A 20,507-nucleotide genomic window follows, 5' to 3' on the forward strand; every position below is an offset into this window, starting at 1 on the left:
ACACCAATCAAAGAACAAATTAAGGTCTTTTTGCAGGAGCACAGCATCGGAAAGGGATGTGATAGGCCTAAATAGCTTCACATCATCAGCAAACATTAGCACACGACAATTTTCAAGTCTCCAAACTAAATCAATCAAAAAGAGGCAAAACAAAACAGGGCCTGAGTGAGAGCCCTGTGGCACCAAAATTTCAGAGGAACATGTACCTCCAAGATTAACAATCTGGGTTCTACCTCTGATGAATCCCGAGATCCACTGAAGAAGAGGCCCCACAATACCTAAAGCACTAAGCTTCTGCAAGAGTACCTCATGGTTAACCCTATCAAAAGCCTTGGAAAAATCTGTATATATTAAGTCAACCTGAAGTGCCTTCTCCAAGCAGCAGTAGAGGTAGTTGACATACAGCACCAAATTAGCATCAGTAGATCTGCCTTTTATAAATCCAAATTGCTCAGGATTAAATAAAGATTTAAAACTCCAGGCAATCCTATGACTGACCAGGCAGTCAAGCAGCTTTGGCAACTCAGATTGGTTACACACAGCCCGATAATTGGAAATTTCATTTCTACTACCAGATTTAAAAATGGGTTTTAGAAAACTTCTCTTCCAGAGTGGGAAAAGAACCAGTACCTAGAGATTTGTTAAAAAAGAACAGTATTGGTTTCGTAAGAACACAAACACATTTCTTTAGGAAGAATGCCGGAATCCCATCTGATCCAGCGCAGAGCTTATTCTTAGAGGAAGAAATTACCTCATAAACATCCTGCGTTGACAGAGTTAAATTGCTCAGACTAATTGATTTATCAAAATCAAAAGATGGTATGTCATTGACTTGCTCATCCGAATAGACGGATGAAAAGTATTCTGCAAACATATCCGCAGTATCCGAGATATTCATACTAATGCTGTTATTGTTGTAATCCCTGTAATTTTTTATACTTTATATTTACACCAAAGATGTTTAATAAATTTAGTAAACACCAGTTAGAACAAAACCATTATGGATAGACTCCCAACATGTCTTAATCTAAATCTGATTTAGAATATTTAGAAGACACTTACTGAATTTTAGTTCAACTGCCAATAAAGTAGATGAATTTGCAATATGGGACACAAAGCTGATATAATACTTAAAAAGTATCAAGCAATGCTTCAACTTGGCATTTTAAAACTCTGACCCAAAGAAACTGAAATAAAAACTAAATTTATTAAACAGATTATAATCTAAAATCTATATTTATTTTAAAAATTATTTAACAATATAATCATTTGGATAATCAATAATCTTAGGACAAGTTTTCACTTCCTCCTCAGTATAGTGGTCTAGCCTCTTGGGTTTCTGCCTAAGCTGTCTGATTTGATTTGTCACATTAACCAACAAATTGTTTGGTACATTTGCATCAGGAAATATATGCAGTCTCTCCATTGTGTACCTCCTTTGCAAATTGCCATCCATACTATTGTAAACTGCCTTTTTTAAGATCTGAAATAAAAGATTTTGAAATATTGAAACATTTCACAAGGAAAATTATTAGAGGTACCATAGTAGGGTCTTTGCTATGTAGTTCCCAAGCCAAAGTCCACGTAGCTCCACCGGGATACCCTGTGTGATGGAAATAAGTACGCTTTTTCCACTCGTCTCCTCTTAATGCTATGTCTGCACTGTTTATTACTATAATATGGTCACCACAATCATCTAAAAATAAGATGAAGGTTACTATACAAGTTTTTATGTTCTGGTAAATTTCCGGATGATTGGCTTTCATATTGTTATCACCAACAAAAAAGATGGGATCTTAAAAGGCAAATCTATTACAACCAACAAGTGGGCATGTTGCTAATTCAATATACACTGATTTCAACAAGGTCGATACCAACCTTCTCACCCAGAATTTAGTATTATATGGTGTGGGTAGAACTCTGTTGTGATGGATTAAGTCTTACCTGACTGACAGGTTTCAAATAGTTAAAACAGAAACGAAGTATCATCAGGTGGACATTTTTTTGCAGGGATTGATTGGCAAACTTATTTTGCAAACTTAAATGTAAATGATTATGTGTCATTATTTTATGACATTTATGACATTTTATTTCAGGGTATTCAGCATTTTGTACCTTTTAAAAAATTTAAAACCTCATCCTTTCGAAAGTGGTTTAGCTGCTGAACTACATAGGATGGTCATAGAAAAAAAGAAAACCCATAAATTGTACATGAAGTCAGGTAAAATTTATGATTATGAAACATTTGTAACACTTAGAAGAAAGTGCAAAGAACTTACAAAAAATTGCTATGATGCTTTTATAAATAATATAGATCACAATATTAATGATAATCCTCAATCTTTTTGGTCATTCATTAATGAAAAAAGAAAGCATTTTATGTTGCCTCAAACAGTTGAATTTAATGGCATTAATAGTCATAATAATCAGGAACTTGTAAATCTATTTTCTGACTTTTTTTCTAGTGTATATAAAATGCCAGTAAAAGATCATTCCAATAATTATGTTTTTCAAAATTGTATAAATGTAAATTATTATCATTTTAGTTTAATTGATATAATAGATGGAATAAATTCAATGCCATTTAAAATAAGTATTGGGCCAGATGGAATACCATGTTACTTTTTAAAGAAATGTGTTTACACTTTGGCTATTCCTCTAGCAATGATTTTTAACAAATCAATGGAATCAGGAATTTTTCCAGATTTCTGGAAGGTGAGCAATATAAAACCCATATTTAAATCAGGGAATAGATCGGCTGTTGATAATTATAGGGGAGTCTGCATTCAGAGTGAAATACCTAAACTGTTTGACTCCCTTGTTGCTAAAAAACTGTACAGTGATTGTCGTGGTATACTTAATAGTGAGCAACATGGTTTCATAAAAAATAGATCTACCAATACAAATCTTTTAATGTACATAAATTTTATTTTAAGCAATATGGAGCAAGGGTGTCAAGTCGACTGTGTTTATACTGACTTTTCCAAGGCCTTTGATAGAGTGGACCATAATTTCTTCGTTGCAAAGTTAAGGGCCTTGGGAATTAGCGGTAGGGTAGCTGATTGGTTAAATAGTTTTCTAACTGATTCTAATGCAGAGTCAAATATGGTAGTTCGGTGTCTAGACCTATAATTGTTTCATCAGAGGGTACCTCAAGGGTCACACTGCAGTCCCCTTCTGTTCAATTTGTTCCTATTAGATTTACCTCAAAATATAAAAAATAGCTCAGTACTAATGTTTGATGTAAAGATATTTCGGCCTATTAGAACAATGACTGATGTTAAGCTTCTTCAGGAAAACATTGATAATTTTTATGGCTGGTGTCAAGCAAATCATATGGACCTTAACGTAAAAAAATGCTATCAAATATCATTTTCAAGAGTAAAAAGTCCTATTTCTTACAATTATTCCATCAACCATATTAACTTAAAGGTTACCGATGAAATGAAGGATCTTGGTGTTGTATTGGACAGCAAATTATCATTTGATATTCATATATTGGGTATTATCTCTCGGGCTCATAGAATGTTAGGTTTCATCATACAGTCTAGTAAGGACTTTTTAATTTTTACGATAAAGAAGCTATATTGCTCGCTAGTTAGAAGTGTTCTGGAGTATTGCTCACCTATCTGGAACCCTTGTTATGTAACACATGTAACTGCAATTGAGCGAGTGCAGAATAAGTTTCTTCGTTATATTGGTTACAGGTGTGATTATATCAGAGATGATTATTCTTATAGTGAATTAAGATTGCTACTTAATATTGATACTTTGGAACGGAGGAGACTAAATCCTGAAATTCGTTTACTTCACAAGATTATTAATGATGTAATTGATTGTCCAGATCTTTTAGATCTAGTATGTCTGAATGTACCTATAAGAAGGAATCGGCATACTAATGTTTTTTATGTTCCTTACCATTCTACAAATTTTGGCAAAAATAGCCCTATTACAAGAATGTTAAATAATGCAAACTCTATGCAACAATCTGTAGATTTTTTTGGAACTTCAGAGGCAAGATTTAGACAATCTTTAAGACATATATTGTGATATATACTTTCATTTTTTTTTTGTATAGCAATGTATATCTATACTGTATCTAATAATTAGTTCTATTTATTGTAAAATGGCAAGTCCATAAATAAATAAATAAATAAAATGCTTTGGTTTTTTAAGAGATATACTTAATAAGATTTTAATAATATCTTTACTATAAAACTGTTATACAACTCCTTAGTCAGACTACAATTAGAGAACTGTGCCAGTGTTTGATCTCCCCATCATGTGACATATACTGATAATATTGAGTATATTCAAACTAAATATTTACAATACATTGGTTTTAAAAATCACAGTCCAAAGAAACAAATCTGCTATGGCGATCTATTAAGAAGCTTAATAAAATGAACATTGATTTGTCAATGGTTAATAACAGCTACCCTGAGTTAAAAATTAAGGCCTATTATTAGTATTATTATTATTATTAACTCTAACATGCTTTGTTTTCAAATTCATGCTCCTATTATTACCACACTTAAAATGAACATATTTTATTCCTACTTTCATTGCACTTTGTATGGTCATTATTCTTCTATTATTAGGATGAAGATACATACAAATGAAACTAAATTCGACATCTTTAAATTAAGTCTTGGTATTGGAAAATCTGTGCTTAAGAATGTGCCTATTGATTTCTAATAAGTTATAGAAATTAAACTAGATTTAAATTGTTTGTTAGTATAAGTTAATTATATTGCATGGCTCTTTTAATGTTTCTTCTTCAAATAAATATACTGCCACCTTAGGGGTGCCACAAGGTATAATTTTAGGTCTGCTTTTATTTACACTATTTATGAATCTCCCTCCTAAATACCTCTGTGAATCCTTAGGACTCTTTTTTGCAGTGATTTCAAATTCTTTAAAATAATAAACAATGTGTACTAATAAATCAATAAATAAATATTTTAACTTTAAATAAACTTATTAAAAGTAGTTCTCAGATAATATATGCTATTAAATACTTACTCATAGGGTGGTAAATAGGTTTGTGCATCCCCATTAAATATCTCTTGAGGACTTCTGCACTATGAAAAGGGTTTTGCCAAGTAGCATCGTATATGTGCCATATTCGTGCAAACGTTGCCCATTGCTTAAATAAAGAAAAAGTTTTAATGTATCCTATTTATAAGGGTTTATTCTTACTTGAACTCGTTTCAAAACGGACATAATGTGAGTTGAAATTTATTAAAAATTACAGGACCTCACAATTATTTTTAATTTATTTTTTAGGTTAGGGCAGAGTTCTCTTCTTCTTTTTTTTTTTCGTTATTGCATTATTGGCCTCTGCCGCCAAATAGTGCAGTCTCTCAGTATTTAAGTATTTAACAGTGTTGCCAAGTTTGCGCAAATTTTTCAAGTCTGGAAATCTTCTCTTGTGTTTTGGGAGAAAACTTTTACAAAAAAAAATAAAATGTTACCATTTACAACATTAAGACAATTATTGAAATATTGACAGATATAATACAATAAATTCAGTAATGTAAAGGCGCGTACAGACTAGCACAACCATGCGGTGAGAAGCCACGCATATGCGTGCGTACTCAAAGCATTCGTTGAAAATAAAATTCACCGCATATGCATGCGTGCTCACGGCGCTCCATCCATTCGTGAAAAAATGTCTTAGGAGCTGCTTATGGTTAGTGCCGCGTTTGTGGTTATTAGTTCATTAAAAAAGAAAAAACAAAGAAAAAATAGGCGATGGTGGACGACGCATTTATTTAAAAGAAGAACCCTACAATTGAAGTCCGATTTATTAGTAGATTTGGCATTAGAACCCAATACTGGACAATTTCAAAATTTTACACGTATGTCACAGGCCCCGCAATAAAGAAAAAAGACACAGTCTTAAGAAAGGCAATACCTGTAAAAGAACGTTTCCAAACAATCTATTTCATAAATAGTACCCGAAGTATGTTTAGCCCTAATTGAAAACTTGCGGGAGTGCATCAAGGTAAAGTATTGAGAGGAAACCAAATATTTATTCTTATAAATAATAAGTTACAAAAGGAAATGCTATATTTACATAAAAAAAAATTATAAATGAAACCTGGAAAAACTTATTCAGAAGTATTTGTTGGGTATTCTATATAGTCTATAGGGTTAAAAGTAGCAACAAAGTTCTGTGCAGTTGGCATGTTGTATCCAGATGTATCCATATTATTTGAAGGTTGACTTATACTCTCAGTTGCTGATACATTTGTTAGAGGGTCGGAATAAGAGGTATACTGACTTGTGGCAGGGCTGGGATGAGGCGGACTAACTAGCCTATGTTGCTGAATAGAGCTTCCAAAAGACGGCCCGTCATAGTTTCCTAGATCTGCGTCAAAATGTATATTGTTGATAGCATGTTCAACCATTATTTCTGCTCGTTTAGAATAGGTTCTTAATTTTGGCGCGATGTGTTGCCCATAAATGTCAAACCGATCTTGAGCTTTCTCTTGTTTAGAACAGCGGGCTTGTACCTACTTTATAAGTTAATAAGCTTCTGCTACTTTTGGATCTTCGTTTACCTTACGTTTTTTTGGAAAAGTCTGAGGCTCTTTTACTATTTGACTTGAAGTTTTTTCATGTACAGGTTTTTTTGCAGTACCGTTTGGTGAGTCAACTGCCTCTTCAGCATTCAGATCATTGGGTTGTGTCACATTATTATCAGACTAACTTACATTTTTTCTTCGGTTAAAGACTCATTTAGGTCAGTAACTTCTCCACCGTCCTACAAATAACAGAGTTTAGTATGCACGTGTGTGGTAGATAATTTTGTAGATACAGGTCCCAATATTTCGTGGGCAGAATAAAATTATATTACATAATTTTAAAATTGAAGTAAGTCGATTGAACTCAATTTACCACCTATATACAAAAGTGGTTCGTTTGTCGGCATCAGAATTAAAAACACATTTTTTTTTAATTTTTGTATGTGTATATTATTTTTTATTTTTCCATTTTTTTATGATATTTTAAATACCGATATTCCCGAGGATATTCCCATTTTAAAAGCCGTCGTAAACGCTCCCAAAAAAAATCAAATTTAATTTAAATCAGAATATTGCTCTTGAAATATCTTAAAAACGTGTTATTTTTTAGATATTTCTTAAATTTTAATGCGCTGCAAGAGACAAATAAAGCACTTTAGTATAGAGGTAACTTAGGCTCAATCGACTTATTTTTTTTAAATACGTGGTATTTCTATAGTCTGAAAAATTGCTATGCCTTATAAAAGAATGCAGGTATCCTAGCTTACTGCATAAAACAATGTATTTTTGATTGTTGTCTGTTAATTAACCATAACAAGGATATCACGAAAAGAGGGTGGTCGCAGGCACAGATTCGTTTCCTATACATTATGTACAGGGAAGATTGGGACACCCTATATTGCTTTTGGTACCCACATTAAAATCTTAGATCTCCCTATTGATATTTTTTTAAAATAATAAACACAGTTTTTTTTTAGATTTCCACTACACCACAAGAGTGGAAGACAATATCAAATCAATTTGAACGTATTTGGAATTTCCCACATTGCGTTGGTTCAATGGATGGGAAGCATATTATAATACAAAGTCCCATTAAAACGGGAAGTGAATACTACAATTATAAATCTTTTTTTAGTATTGTTTTTTTCGCATTGGTTAACGCAGATTATTCATTTTTATTTGTTGACGTCGGATCTCAAGGAAGAATCTCAGACGGTGGAGTATTTAAACATACGAAATTGTATGATTTTATTGAGAAAGGAAAAACAAACCCTCCTGAAAATGATGCACTTCCCGGTAGAGATCGACCTGTACCTTACGTAATTGTAGCCGATGAAGCTTTTGCGCTTACTGAAAATATAATGAAGCCATATTCAGGACAGCACCGTCAAGGATCACCTGAGAGGATTTTTAACTATCGACTCAGTAGGGCCCGTCGAATAGTTCAAAATTTTTTTGGGATTACATCTGCTATTTTTCGGATTTTAAGAAAGCCAATTTTACTAGAATCAGAAAAAGTACAAATCATTGTAATGACTATAGCATATCTTCACAATTTTCTACGGAAATCTCCCTTTTCTAGAAATATATATATACCTCCTGGAACTTTTGATAATGGCACAGATAAAAATATACCAGGAGAATTAAAAACTGCTCAAGAAAATGCCAGTAGTTTGTTGCCTCTTCAAAATATTCCGCGTAGATCTTCCGAAAACGCAAAAATGGCTAGAAATGAATTTAAGGAATATTTCATAACAAATGGACGTATACCTTACCTTATCAACATAATTATGCCTGATTTAAAAAATGTGTGTCATGTACAAATACTCACCATTTCTCGAGCTTCGGTATCTAGGGTGCAATTTGGTTGGTCTCTGTCGAGCAGAAATTTCATCCGTTCAAAAGCAAACCATTTGGAAACAAACATTTCAGTTGTACCTTAAATCAATCAATAAATGATTATTACCATTATTACATAATAAGCTTAAGGGACTTTTATTTTTATATCTTTAATTTTTTAACTATCTTTAAGCTTAGAATTAGCTATGTATATTTGTATTAAAATTATTATTATCTAATATATGAATAAAACCTAAAAGTTCAGCCGTCGTTTTAATTTAAGAACTTTAAAGAAATCTTAAAACAAAAACACAAAAATTATTTATTATTTTAATTTTTTTAAAAGTAATGTTCTATGTGTGGTGTACAGGATGTTCCAATTTGTGGGTTACTACACTTTGTGTGAACAGAATTCATTAGTGTAATTGAAAAATAGCTCATTTTGACGGAAGTATTATGAGCCAAAAGATGTTTTTTAAATGGAACACTCTGTATTTTTTCTTGGCTCAAAAAAATGGGTTTATTTTTTACCGCTTTGATGATGTAGGTATCACATTTGTATATTTATACACTAATTTTTATTTTCACCCTATCTCAAAAATAAAAGAAGGTAACCCATTTTTGTTTGCAGCATTAAAAGTTTCACGAAAAAGTAGCATGGGTTCGTTAAAACCGCAATGCTTTATCTTCCAAAGCAACCGAAATAACCACGGATTTCTTGCATTTGCTCCTTTGACCCTTAAAAGACATAAGTAAGCTGTTCATTTTCTTCTTCACGACTGTTGCATCCATATTAAGATTTTTTGAAATCAACTCCCATGCATCTTCTTTTCTTGTTTTTGAATAGTAAAACGTATTTTTTGGATCCCATAATATAGGGTTTTCTTCATACAAATCTATTAATTGCAAACACTGCTCAAGCACTCCATTTTTCACATAAATCGATAAAACTCAATAAATCTGAACGCATGTGGCGAGAAGCTACGAAAGCGCCGTCCACACTTGCACACGTATGTGTATTCGTGGCTGCTCACCGCATGCGTATGTAGGTCTGTACGCGCCTTAACAAAAACCTAACAAGGTTAACCTCACTAACTGGTATAATATAAAACTATTAATTAGTAGGTAGTAGTACATTAATTAAATGCTTAAATAACTAACAATCAAATTCTATTAAAGCACAGATTTGAAATTATTCAAATTCATGCCAACCATGTCATCAATATGTATGTGCATTTCGTTCTTATACTGTCTACATTAGCCCTTTCTAGGTCTTCCATTTTTTAAGGTAATTATTTCTTCCTTAGCTTGAATAATATGTTTCTCTTGTATTATTTTGTGTAGCAGGGTATGATGCTCGAATTTCTCACACTTTTTACAGATAAATTTAAAAACTCTTACTTTCCTTTAGTTCCAAAACTTTAAAATTTTTTAAAATATATTGCATTGCTGCTACCATTAGAATCTCTGCACACGTCGCACAGATCACACAAGATTTGACATCACAATTTTAAAATAATTGTACAATATTTTATACAATTTATTGCCGTGCACTGACTCTCCGAAAGTCCTTCAATGTAAATTACCTTAATTATTATTGAAAATATAAAATAAAAAATTGAATTGTTTTTTCCTAAAATCTGAAAAAATGAAATTTTGCATCTGGCAACGCTGGTCTTAGTTAAACTATTCTTTATCCGATTTCCTCATTTGTGCGAAAATAAAGTATTGGGCTTTATGTAATTAAGCGTTAAGAATTCTATAATTTTTGTCATATCAGCAACAAATTAACCTCTTGGAGAAGAAAAAAAGCATATTTTAATTGTGGCGTCATAATAAACAATTAATCCTAAAAGTTTGCTATTACTGAACAGTTATTAGGGGACTTCTTGTTTTTATGTTGGTAATGAAATAAACATCTGCATTTCCGGTCGTTTTTATTTGACAGCTTCATTCTTTTCAAGAAATATTAGTTAAATGGCTGCCTAAACACAAGGGATTAATTAATGATTAATTTAATTTATTATTAAATGGCGTTTTAAAAATTGTAAATAAAATTAGTTAGGCATTTAACTAAAAATAGTGTATTTACTGACTGGTTTCATAAGCATGCGCCTTACGTCAAGGTGACAAGGCGAGCGCCATTTTGTAATTTGTGCTTGAAGAGTGGCAAAGGCGTTGGCGAAGTGAACATTTTCCCCGATAAAAATTAAACAAACACCCGAAAAAGACGAAATAGTTGGTGCTGTGTACAGTGTAAAGTATGTTGTATTTATTACTGTTTGTTTGTTATTAGTTTGTAGTGCATAATGTTTTATAAACCGGGTGTTTTTTTTTTACTTGTGTTTTTAGGTAGAGTGGTGGAGTGCTGTGGTGTCGTCCATTGTGCCGTTCGAGTGGAAAATTGATGTGTTCAGTTGAGTGCGTATGATCAAAGGGAAGGACCGAATAACCGTAAGAATACCGAATACAAGCATGAAACGAAGTAGTGATAGGGACACCCCGCCGAGAAGCAAAAGATCTCGGTCTAGTGTAGGCCGATATGATGATAGTTCCGACGAAAGAATCACCCCAGATCGCGTGAGACGTCGCAGCAGCCGGGGCAGATCGCCTAGCCCCCGGCCCCCAATATATTCCCCAATATATTCCCCACACCGTGACGACTATGCTCGCCCTGTGGAAAGAACATCCTACCCATACAAGGTTCTTTGTGTTAGTGCGTTACACCCTAAGGCCAGCGACGAAATTATCAAAGAAACCCTGTATCGTGAATATAAAAAATTCGGAGATCTCACCATCAGAATTTCCCATGATGTAGATGAGAGGGTGGCTTATGTTTGCTTTCGCAGTTCTGAGGATGCCAGGGATGCAAAACATGCCAAACCCAGAATCATAGTTTATGATAAAGTGGCTGTGGTGGAGGCAGTTTATGAAGTTCCCAGAGCTGCAGAGAGTTATTCTCGTAGTCGCCCTCACTCTATCACCCCTGAATATGACAGGTATCACTACTCCCGCTCTCCAGATAGAAGAATTCCTGTTGACAGAGGGTATGATAGAGCTTATGGGCCTCCGGGGGGTGCCCCCATTCATAGGGATGCCTACAGAAGAGACATAGCGCCAGTGAGTCATCATGACTATATGGCGAGGCCCCCAATGTATCATGGAGGACCATCACATCATATGCCTCCAGGCCATCCTCATGGTTATGGCCCGCCACAAAGGCAACATATGCCCAGGCAACCTTTTGACAAAAATGAAAATAAAAAAGATAAATTTCCGAATTATTTGCATCATGTTCAACCAGAAGATGACCCCTTGGCCACTAGAACATTGTTTGCTGGGAACTTGGAGATTAACATAACAGAAGAAGAGTTAAGGCGCATTTTTGGCAGGTATGGTGTTGTTGAAGATATTGACATAAAAAGACCCCCACCTGGTACTGGTAACGCCTTTGCTTTCGTTAGATTTCACACACTTGACATGGCCCACAGGGCCAAAGTTGAACTTTCCGGTCAGTACATTGGAAAATTCCAATGTAAAATTGGTTATGGCAAAGCGACTCCCACCACGAAAATCTGGGTGGGAGGTCTTGGAGTGTGGACCTCCATTCCCCAACTGGAGAGGGAATTTGATAGATTTGGTGCAATCAAAAAAATTGATTACGTTAAGGGTGACATTCAGGCATTTATTCTTTATGATAGTATTGATGCTGCACAAGCTGCTGTAAAGGAAATGCGGGGTTTCCCTCTAGGTGGGCCAGATAGAAGACTGAGAACTGATTTTTCAGATGTGAATGCTGGAATCCCCACTTATAAAGCTAAAGGTTACCCTCCAGAGGTGGGGGCTGATGATTATAGACGTCCAGAGTATGGAGCTGAATATGACTATGATAGAGCCAGTTATGGATATAGAGATAGACCATTGCCTTATCCAGAAAGAAGAGGGACCAGTAGAGGCCCTTCAAGATATGCTGACGGAGAAGTAGATGAGTGGGGAAGAACAAGGGATCCTGAATACCGCAGATCAGCATCAAGGATTGACAGGTCAAGATCCAGATCTCCCAGGAGATCTCCAGATTCTGACTCGGACAGTGGCACCCGCCGAGCAGGTTTGCTTGCTTCCAGCAGGACATTGCCGGAAGTTGCCAGAAAATGCACCACAATCTGGCAAGGGGCTCTGATTTTAAAAAATTCTCTCTTTCCAGCCAAGTTCCACTTGATGGATGGGGACTCTGATATAATTGAAAGTTTAATGAAGGATGAGGATAACAAACACCACCTCAGAATAACCCAGAGGCTGAGACTAGACCAGCCAAAACTAGAAGATGTGCAGAAGAGAATCCAAAGTGCCACCTCTCATGCTATATTTTTAGGTTTGGCCGGATCTACCGCCTCGGTGACAAACGAGGATACCTCAGTTCAAACCAGACCATTGAGGAACTTAGTTTCATATTTAAAACAAAAGGAGGCGGCTGGCGTTATTTCTTTGCTTAATAAAGAAACGGAGGCCACAGGGGTCTTATATTCTTTTCCCCCATGCCCATTTTCAACAGAATTACTGAAGAGATCTTGTCCCAACTTGTCTGATGAAGCTATTAAGGAAGATCACCTGATTATCGTTGTGGTACGTGGTGGTACAGCTTAATTTTATGCTTTATAGTTTTTTTTACAGCACTTTTTTGTTGAGCATCATATACCTACACTTTATTTTGTTTACTGTATTTTTTAAGGTATAGTCATATTTACATATTTTATTTATTGTTTTGTTTTTAACATTTATTTGCAGATGTTTTACAACCAAAACATTACTAAAGAAGTAGACTTTTTACCATAATATGCTATAGGGTACTAGTAATATTTAGGTTTTAACTAATTTTCTTATTTTTGATTATTAAGAAAGTAAATTGAGTTTGGCATTTTTACAAGGACCTAAGTCCTAGTTGACAAGTTAATATTAGTAGCAAAGTTTTTCAAAAATGCCTTGTAAGGCATTTAAAGTTTTGTCGAAAAGTAAAATCTATATTGTTGTGACGAATTCATAATCAGTTACCTATTTTATTGGGTATTATGTCACTATTTCAGTAAATATCAATTTAGAAAATACTATATCATATGCTTAATTATTGAAAAGAAGGAAATAGACTTATAAGACTTAAGTCCAATAATGACTTAATACAGTAATTTATGGTAAATTAAGATTTGTGGCAAAAAGTGTTTGATTTATTATTTTATTTAGTAGTTGATATATTTGTATCAAGACATTTTTAATAAAAATCTTTTTCAGTTAAATTTTGATTATTACAAATTATGTTTGCACAATCTTATAAACTTTTTACCACTTCTCTCTTTACTGTTATTGGATGATTAGAATTAAAATTAAGATATCTTTTACTATGAATTGGTTTATGATAAATTCTAGTTTCAAATTTTTATATTTTTTTACTAAAATATCAGGAAAAGGCAGTTGACCATCAGCCTCCTTTTGGAGAGTAAATTTTATAGTAGACTCTTTGGAGTTAATATAATTTAAAAAAATTGTTAAGGCCTATTTTGTTATAATGATATATTGAAAAAATATCAATATATAGCCACCATATTTCAGGTTTTTTATTGAACATATTAAGAATTTCAGATTCAAAATTCTCCATAAATATATTACTTAAAATTGATGAAAGAGGTTTGTTGATAAAATTCATTATTATATTGGAAATTGTTCTATTGTAATAACATTTAGTGTTGTGCATTGTGTCAAATTATTATCATTCTTTAATGTATTGTTAACAATATTTAAAGATTTGGTCAACCATCATTAGTAAAGAAGACTTACATCAAGATTTAGCAAAAGATCATGTGTGTTAAAAGAAATTGTAAAAAGTTTTAAAATGTGAGCTTTTTATGTATTAATCAGAATGATTAGAGTATGGAGATAAAATGTTATTAATATATGAAGACTACAGGCGAAAAAGGATGAGGGTCACAAATCCAAAGTTTTGTGCAAAACAGATTTTAAATTTAAAAACCTTGTATTTTCTTATAGCTTAACTCTTTTTGGAAGATTTTTTTTTTAAAAGGTAGGCTTGTGTATATGTTTTTACTAAAAGAGTTTAAAACTACTATTTTTTTAAAATAAGCATCTAGAAAAAAATTTCATTATGGTTATGTACATAAAATCAGGAAAAAAAAGATGAAGGTCCAAAAAATTTTTATTCAATTACATTTAAAGTTTTCCAAGTAAAGTTGAGCTTCAACACTACAAAAACGTTTTAAATCCTGCAGGTTTTGGTATTTCTTAGCATTGATGGAAATCCTGTTTTCATATTTGAAATTTGGAAGTTCAAATTGTCCTGAAGGTAGATCTAATATTACTCGAACCTTGAAAGAAATTAACTACTGTAAAACAAGTAATGAGCTAGAACAATAATACAACTTACCTTATATTTGTAGGAGAATGAGTGATAAACTACATCTTCATCGTTAGCTTTTCTTTGGCGCCGTCTTTTAACTGGCTCATGCGAAATGAGACCTGCCAAGTATAAGGTCTGCTCATTATAGGATTTTATTTCATTAAAGTTTTTAATAATCGCCAAACGGCCTTGAACACCAATTACTTCAAAACATTTTAACCTTGAACAATTACAACTGCTACCAGTTTCATGTGTTTGCAATCTTAGTTTTTTTGACGAGTCAAAAACGCGACCTAATTTTTTAGTAACGCTTGAAGATTCACACTCAGCCATCTTAAAAATTCCGTGAAAAACACGTGAAGCAGACAAAAACTTGCGAGTCACATTAGCGCACTTAAAAGCAAAAGCAAACTGCTTCCTGTTGACGCCCGAATTTACTAGCATACAAGATTTTTTAAGAGTGGGGAATTTTTGGACTCATCCGTTTTATATAAATCGAGTAGACCATCATCTTTTTTCCCCTGTATGGCATATAGCAAAACGCACTTTATATGGTCATCTCATTTGTTTTCCTCGGTACGGTATAATAGGCGTAAAATACTGGTTTTTTTTTCCGCGATTTGGCGTGTCTATCTCAATTTTTCGTTTTTTGGACCCTCATCCCTGTGGTCTTCATATATTTTGCAAGAGGGTGAGTAGATAAATTTATGCTATTAAGTATAGGTCTTAAGGGAACAATTAATATTTTATTTATTTTTGGTAATTTTCTAAATTGATATTTAAAATTTGAAATTGAGATGTCATACCCAACCCAACAAAAAAGTACCTAAAAAATCTCTATTTAACATAACCAAAGCCAAATCTGAGAAATGGAATCTATATACCATATGTATAACCACAGATATAATAAGACTTATTGTCTTGTTGTATCTGTGATTTCACACTGTATCAACATTTTTCTTTATTTTCTTCTAAAATTAAATGGTACAGTTTATTTTTATTTATTTATCCTTATGTAAAATACAAAATAATTACATTAAAAGAGTGCTTAATACTGATAAAAACTAACGCTACATAATACCTACATAAAAAACTAAACCTAGACAAAATAAAATGAGTAAAAGAAACAATATACATCTAAATAAAATTTACATTATTATTTAAAAAAAAAAGACTTAGCAGCTTTTGCATCCTTTATTTGTTGTACAGAAGAACTTAAAAAGTCTATATTACACTTAATTATCACATGTAGGTACATTTTTCTAACATCTTATTTATAGAGGAATAATTAGTCTTATTGGTAGAGAACAGTCTAATGTCATTATTTTTCAATGTATTTTTGGAACATAAATAAGATGCCAGTCTTTATATTTAATGTGATTTTGAACATAATACATAAAAAGGGCTGAATGGAAATCTCTCCTATTATCCAGTCATTGAATTTCAAAACAAGTTTAGGAGTCATCTAAATACGCAAACCAATTGGGTATGTCATGCATTTAAACTTTTTTGAGTTCATGAAAATTTCATAACTTTACTTAAATTTAAGTAATTAAGAAAATAACATAAAATCCAATAAAGTAAGTCTTTGGTAGTTTGTATTCATACAGAATTTTAATACATTTTTTTTCTTCTTGGCTGCTTCCTAGAAATTTAGAATTTCTAGGAACAGATTATACACAATCAATATAGGTATAATGAAATATTGAAATTAACAATACATTTTTATGAATAACCTTTATAATTATCACTTAGACAACTTAATATCTCAATGTGCCCAATTAATACAAACATAATTGTAATTTGTCTCTCAAATAAAGCAAATTTGAATTAAATATTAACAAAACTAACTAAATCCAAGAGAGAAAAAAAGAAAACAATAATATACCAATTATTATTATACATATTTATTTCCTCATTAAGCTTAAACTAGTCAAGCTGCAAATTATGAACCAATCTATACAGCAAATCATTAAACACCACTTAAAAATTCATTATTTCACAGCCAATAAATTGACTAACAAAAACTAAATTTCTCCAAAAATTTCACATTAATGCTATAAATCTACCAGTAGATACGAAAATTTTACAACTCTCATTATAATGTGTTTTATTCTTTATTTTCCTGATTTCAGTTGGAAATAAATTGTAATCCCAAATTAATAAATATAATCCCTTATACCAGAACAGATGGTTTCTCTGGTAGAATTTCTCTTCATGTGTAAAATATAGATACAAGTTTTATTAATTTTATTACTTGTAAATTATGACCCCATAATTTTTTTTTCACAAAAGTGAATAATATTTTCATTGATGTGGATCTTATTAATGTTTGTTCTATTAAAGGTTTAGTTGGTCTGTTAAAAGTTATTATCAATGCTCATCTTCGAAAAGAATTTTTATATGTAATGAAAAGATTAGGGCCGAGTATGGTATCCTGGGGTATATCCATATATTTTTTTTTTTTTGGTGCTTATTACATTGTTGAATTTAGTGTAATGGTTTTCGTATTGACAAGTAGCTCTTGAACACCTCCAACACAGGGCCTCTTACTCCAGAACATCCAAAAGTCGAGTATGAGACACTGTGCCAAAAACCTTGGCAATATCCATAAATACAATCACAGTTTTTTCATTATCATTAAGATTTTTCTTTTTGCTCAATTACTTGTTATTCTTTCTTTAGTTTCCTCCATTTTTTGCTTCATTTCTCTTTTTAATTTACTACTTCTGGTGACCACCTACTACCTATTTGAGCACCAACCAAAGATTGGATGGACCCTCTTAATCAAAATAATTGATATGTGATAGCCAAAATATAAATTCACAAAAAGCCTTGTAACTTAAAAAACTTGATATATTTCGCTTGGTACTTGTTGCTAATGAAAATGTTGGTTTGTAATAGTGGCCATTATTTTGGAATCATATAAGTTTAGGCTTTAATTTAAATGCAATCTAACTTGGAAAATGGGTTGTAAGGGAAACCTTTTTGACTTATACTTAATTATTTAAACAATTTTTAGGTCTTACTACCCATTTCTTGACTCAGAGAGAATAAAAAATATTCCCTTAAAATAATTTTACTTCTTTAGTACTGTTACCTTGGTATGGAAATATCTGCATTTAAAATCTACAAAAAATTTTATAAAATTTACATTCTCATGTAAGTACTTTAGTATATGACATATGCCTACTACTATACACATAATTTAAATAGTCACTACAATATTACATTCTAGGCCCATCAGTGCAGTAAATTCTTTCTTTTGGGTCCAACCATTTCCCACTTTCAAAATTACCAATGATTGTATTTGATTTCAGGAAATTGGAGAACAGCGGTAAATTTGTGTTAAAACAATGTACAGTAGTGTAAAGAGAATTTCGAAGATTTGAGCCTAAAAGTGCTGTGAACCAAATTGTTAAAAGTTGCAGTTCTTTCCCATTTAGTTGTCGAGTTTGCCTCTAGTGAAAATTTTGTGTAGTTTTAATGATTTATGTATTCTTTTTTTATAAACTTAAACTTTGATGTGAAAGAACTGTTCATTAAGTTAGTGTACTGGTGTGTCTTGATGAACAAAGCAAACAAACAAAAAGATAAACACTCATACGATGTGATTTAGTGCTTAGCTGCTCTGAGTGACTTAAAAAATGTATTTTGGTTTAGGTGTTTTTGTTTATTCCTTGGACAAGGTAGACTTTAAAAAAACCAGGGCATATTATGTAGTGTTGTGGTAAATAGAAAGTTCCCAAAATTATGTGTTTTTTTATGTTCCTAGTAGTGTTTGTTTAGTGAATTGGTTATCCAGGGTGAGTTGTGTTCAATCAAAGGTGAGAGTGTCACTTTTAAGTTTAATGCAGGTTAGTCAAGCTTAATTTTTTCTTAAAATAAAAGACAAGGGTGGGTTTTTTCTCAAATGCATAAACTGAAATTTTTTTATTCATTAAATAAATTTAAAAATATGATAATTTATATCACATTTTGTACTGGGATCTTAATATAAAATTTGAATTTTGAACCCTTTTAAGATCAGGAAGATTTTAATAAAATTTAAATCAGTAATAATTAAGTAAAAACCCTCTGTTGCTTACCCTAATTCAAATTTTTAACAGAACTTTGAAACCCAGTTGATAAAATTTGTGATATGTTTTTTTAGAACAAGATTCAGGTGGTGATGTTTCGATTTATTACCAAATCATCCTCAGAGCACTAGAAAAATATACAGAATTTTTAAAGAAAAGTTACTTGCCAGAATTGCAAATAGCTCAATTAAATAACATGAAGGATTTAATATTGATTAACTCCCATTTAAGTTTTCTTTGTCAAAATTAATAGTCAACAATCTTAAAATAATATTATATATCTATCATGTTCTCAGAATATTTCACTTCATATCATAGGGATATTTAGAAGATATTTAAATTCACCATAAAATATATTGCAGCAATTTTCTTAGCACGGGTATATCACAGGACTTATCTTAAGAATATTCAAACCTAATACCTAATCGCAATATTTTTTTTTGTATTTAAAATATATTCTAGGCATATTACCTATGTAATATTTGTTATATATGGTATATACTATGTAATATACCATTCGTGAGTATTTTTCAAGAATATTGCGATGTATTTCGCCCAATGTCCGATGTATAGTATATTCCAGGGGATTGGAAAAAATTTGTTTTTCCATTATTCCATTCCATTTTTTAATTAAAATAACTTTTCGAAGTTTACTTTGTTTAGTATTAAGTTAAGCAGATGACTACAATACACTGACTAGATATTCAAAGGAGCAGACCTGCGGTTCTATTTTTAAAGTCAAAGTCAAAATATACTTTATTTGCTAAGTTTACAAACCTGTGCTTAAAGCTTCCTAATACTAGTATTTATTTGGTTATACAGGATAAAAAGGGAATACAGAAACGATTTTGATTGTACATAGAAGCATATTTTATATAATCAAAGCAAAAACCAAAAAAGAAGAAAAGAAAAGGCAAGAACCAACATAAAAAAAAAATCTGATCAACAGATATATAATTTCAAATATTAAAATGAGTCGTTAAAATACTCTTCAATGCTGTAGTAAGCTTTTGGTAAGATTAATTTCTTTAGTTCTCTCCTAAACTTTTTAAGGTCTGTAACAGTCCTAATCGAAAAAGGAACATGATTAAATAAATATTTTACGACTAATAAACATAAGAGAGTTTCTCGTAAATGAGGAGGTGGGGATTGGAAGAGATAAGTTGTTTACTTGACGAGTATTATGACTAGTGCAGGATGATGGACTTACAGACTTATGTATGAGTGTTGCAGTTTCCAATATAATGAGTGAGAAAACTTTAAAATTCTTTCAGCCACAAAAAGAGGTTTACAAGAGATTCTCAGACCAACATCACACAGATACCTTAAAGCTTTTTTTTGAATAGTAAAAATTATGTTAAGGAGTCCCTTGGAGCACAAACCCCAAAATGGCAACCCATAGCGGATATGAGAGTATTAAGGCGAAATAAACTGAACGAGCAAAAACCCCCCCAACTCATACCTGGCAACCCTGACTGCAAAACAACCAGAAGAAAGTTTAGCAGCGAGGCCCAAAACGTGGTTGTCAAACCTTAAACTCTCATCAATGAAGACGCCGAGAAATCGACAATAATCCCCACCATGTAGGCTCTGCTCATCAAGCAAAAAACCCTCTACATTACACTTGAAGCCCAGAACAAAAGTCAAAATTCT

At 32.2% G+C, this 20,507-nt stretch overlaps 2 protein-coding genes and 1 long non-coding RNA gene across 4 annotated transcripts; 1 reads left to right on the top strand and 2 right to left on the bottom strand.

The window, feature by feature from the left end:
- Window positions 1-1,217: 1,217 nt before the first annotated feature.
- Window positions 1,218-5,368, bottom strand: LOC126742957 (39S ribosomal protein L13, mitochondrial). The gene is made up of 4 exons (XM_050449845.1): window positions 5,203-5,368; window positions 5,026-5,149; window positions 1,542-1,696; window positions 1,218-1,483 (listed from the first exon to the last, which is right to left on the bottom strand). The coding sequence occupies exons 1-4, from the start codon at window positions 5,224-5,226 to the stop codon at window positions 1,250-1,252; spliced, it is 537 nt and encodes a 178-aa protein (XP_050305802.1). The 5' UTR covers window positions 5,227-5,368; the 3' UTR covers window positions 1,218-1,249.
- A 654-nt stretch (window positions 5,369-6,022) lies between these two features.
- On the bottom strand, window positions 6,023-8,472 carry LOC126743184 (uncharacterized). Its single transcript, XR_007662807.1, has 2 exons — window positions 8,365-8,472; window positions 6,023-6,772 (listed from the first exon to the last, which is right to left on the bottom strand). It is a non-coding gene; the product is annotated as an uncharacterized LOC126743184 (long non-coding RNA).
- A 1,989-nt stretch (window positions 8,473-10,461) lies between these two features.
- On the top strand, window positions 10,462-18,527 carry LOC126742853 (RNA-binding protein spenito). Of its 2 annotated transcripts, XM_050449667.1 has the most exons (3): window positions 10,462-10,633; window positions 10,725-12,995; window positions 18,096-18,527. In XM_050449667.1, exons 2-3 carry the CDS (start codon window positions 10,800-10,802, stop codon window positions 18,114-18,116), a joined length of 2,217 nt encoding a protein of 738 aa, XP_050305624.1. In that variant the 5' UTR covers window positions 10,462-10,633; window positions 10,725-10,799; the 3' UTR covers window positions 18,117-18,527. The 2 variants fall into 2 exon arrangements, with proteins under 2 accessions (XP_050305624.1, XP_050305623.1); XM_050449666.1 differs by having other exon boundaries at window positions 10,463-10,633; window positions 10,725-18,527.
- Window positions 18,528-20,507: the final 1,980 nt, after the last annotated feature.

This window comes from Anthonomus grandis, chromosome 12 (assembly GCF_022605725.1).
Source record: "Anthonomus grandis grandis chromosome 12, icAntGran1.3, whole genome shotgun sequence".
NCBI classification, from domain to species: Eukaryota; Metazoa; Arthropoda; class Insecta; order Coleoptera; family Curculionidae; genus Anthonomus; species Anthonomus grandis.

Excerpts from the sequence above, each read along its gene's own strand:
- LOC126742853 (XM_050449667.1), top strand. The coding sequence starts at position 10,800 with ATGATCAAAGGGAAGGACCGAATAACCGTAAGAATACCGAATACAAGC. Across the intron at positions 12,996-18,095 it reads ATCACCTGATTATCGTTGTG|GAAATTGGAGAACAGCGGTA; the intron begins GTACGTGGTGGT and ends ATTTGATTTCAG.
- LOC126742957 (XM_050449845.1), bottom strand. The coding sequence starts at position 5,226 with ATGTCCGTTTTGAAACGAGTTCAA. Across the intron at positions 5,150-5,202 it reads CCGTTTTGAAACGAGTTCAA|CAATGGGCAACGTTTGCACG; the intron begins GTAAGAATAAAC and ends TCTTTATTTAAG. Across the intron at positions 1,697-5,025 it reads ACCTATTTACCACCCTATGA|ATGATTGTGGTGACCATATT; the intron begins GTAAGTATTTAA and ends TCTTATTTTTAG.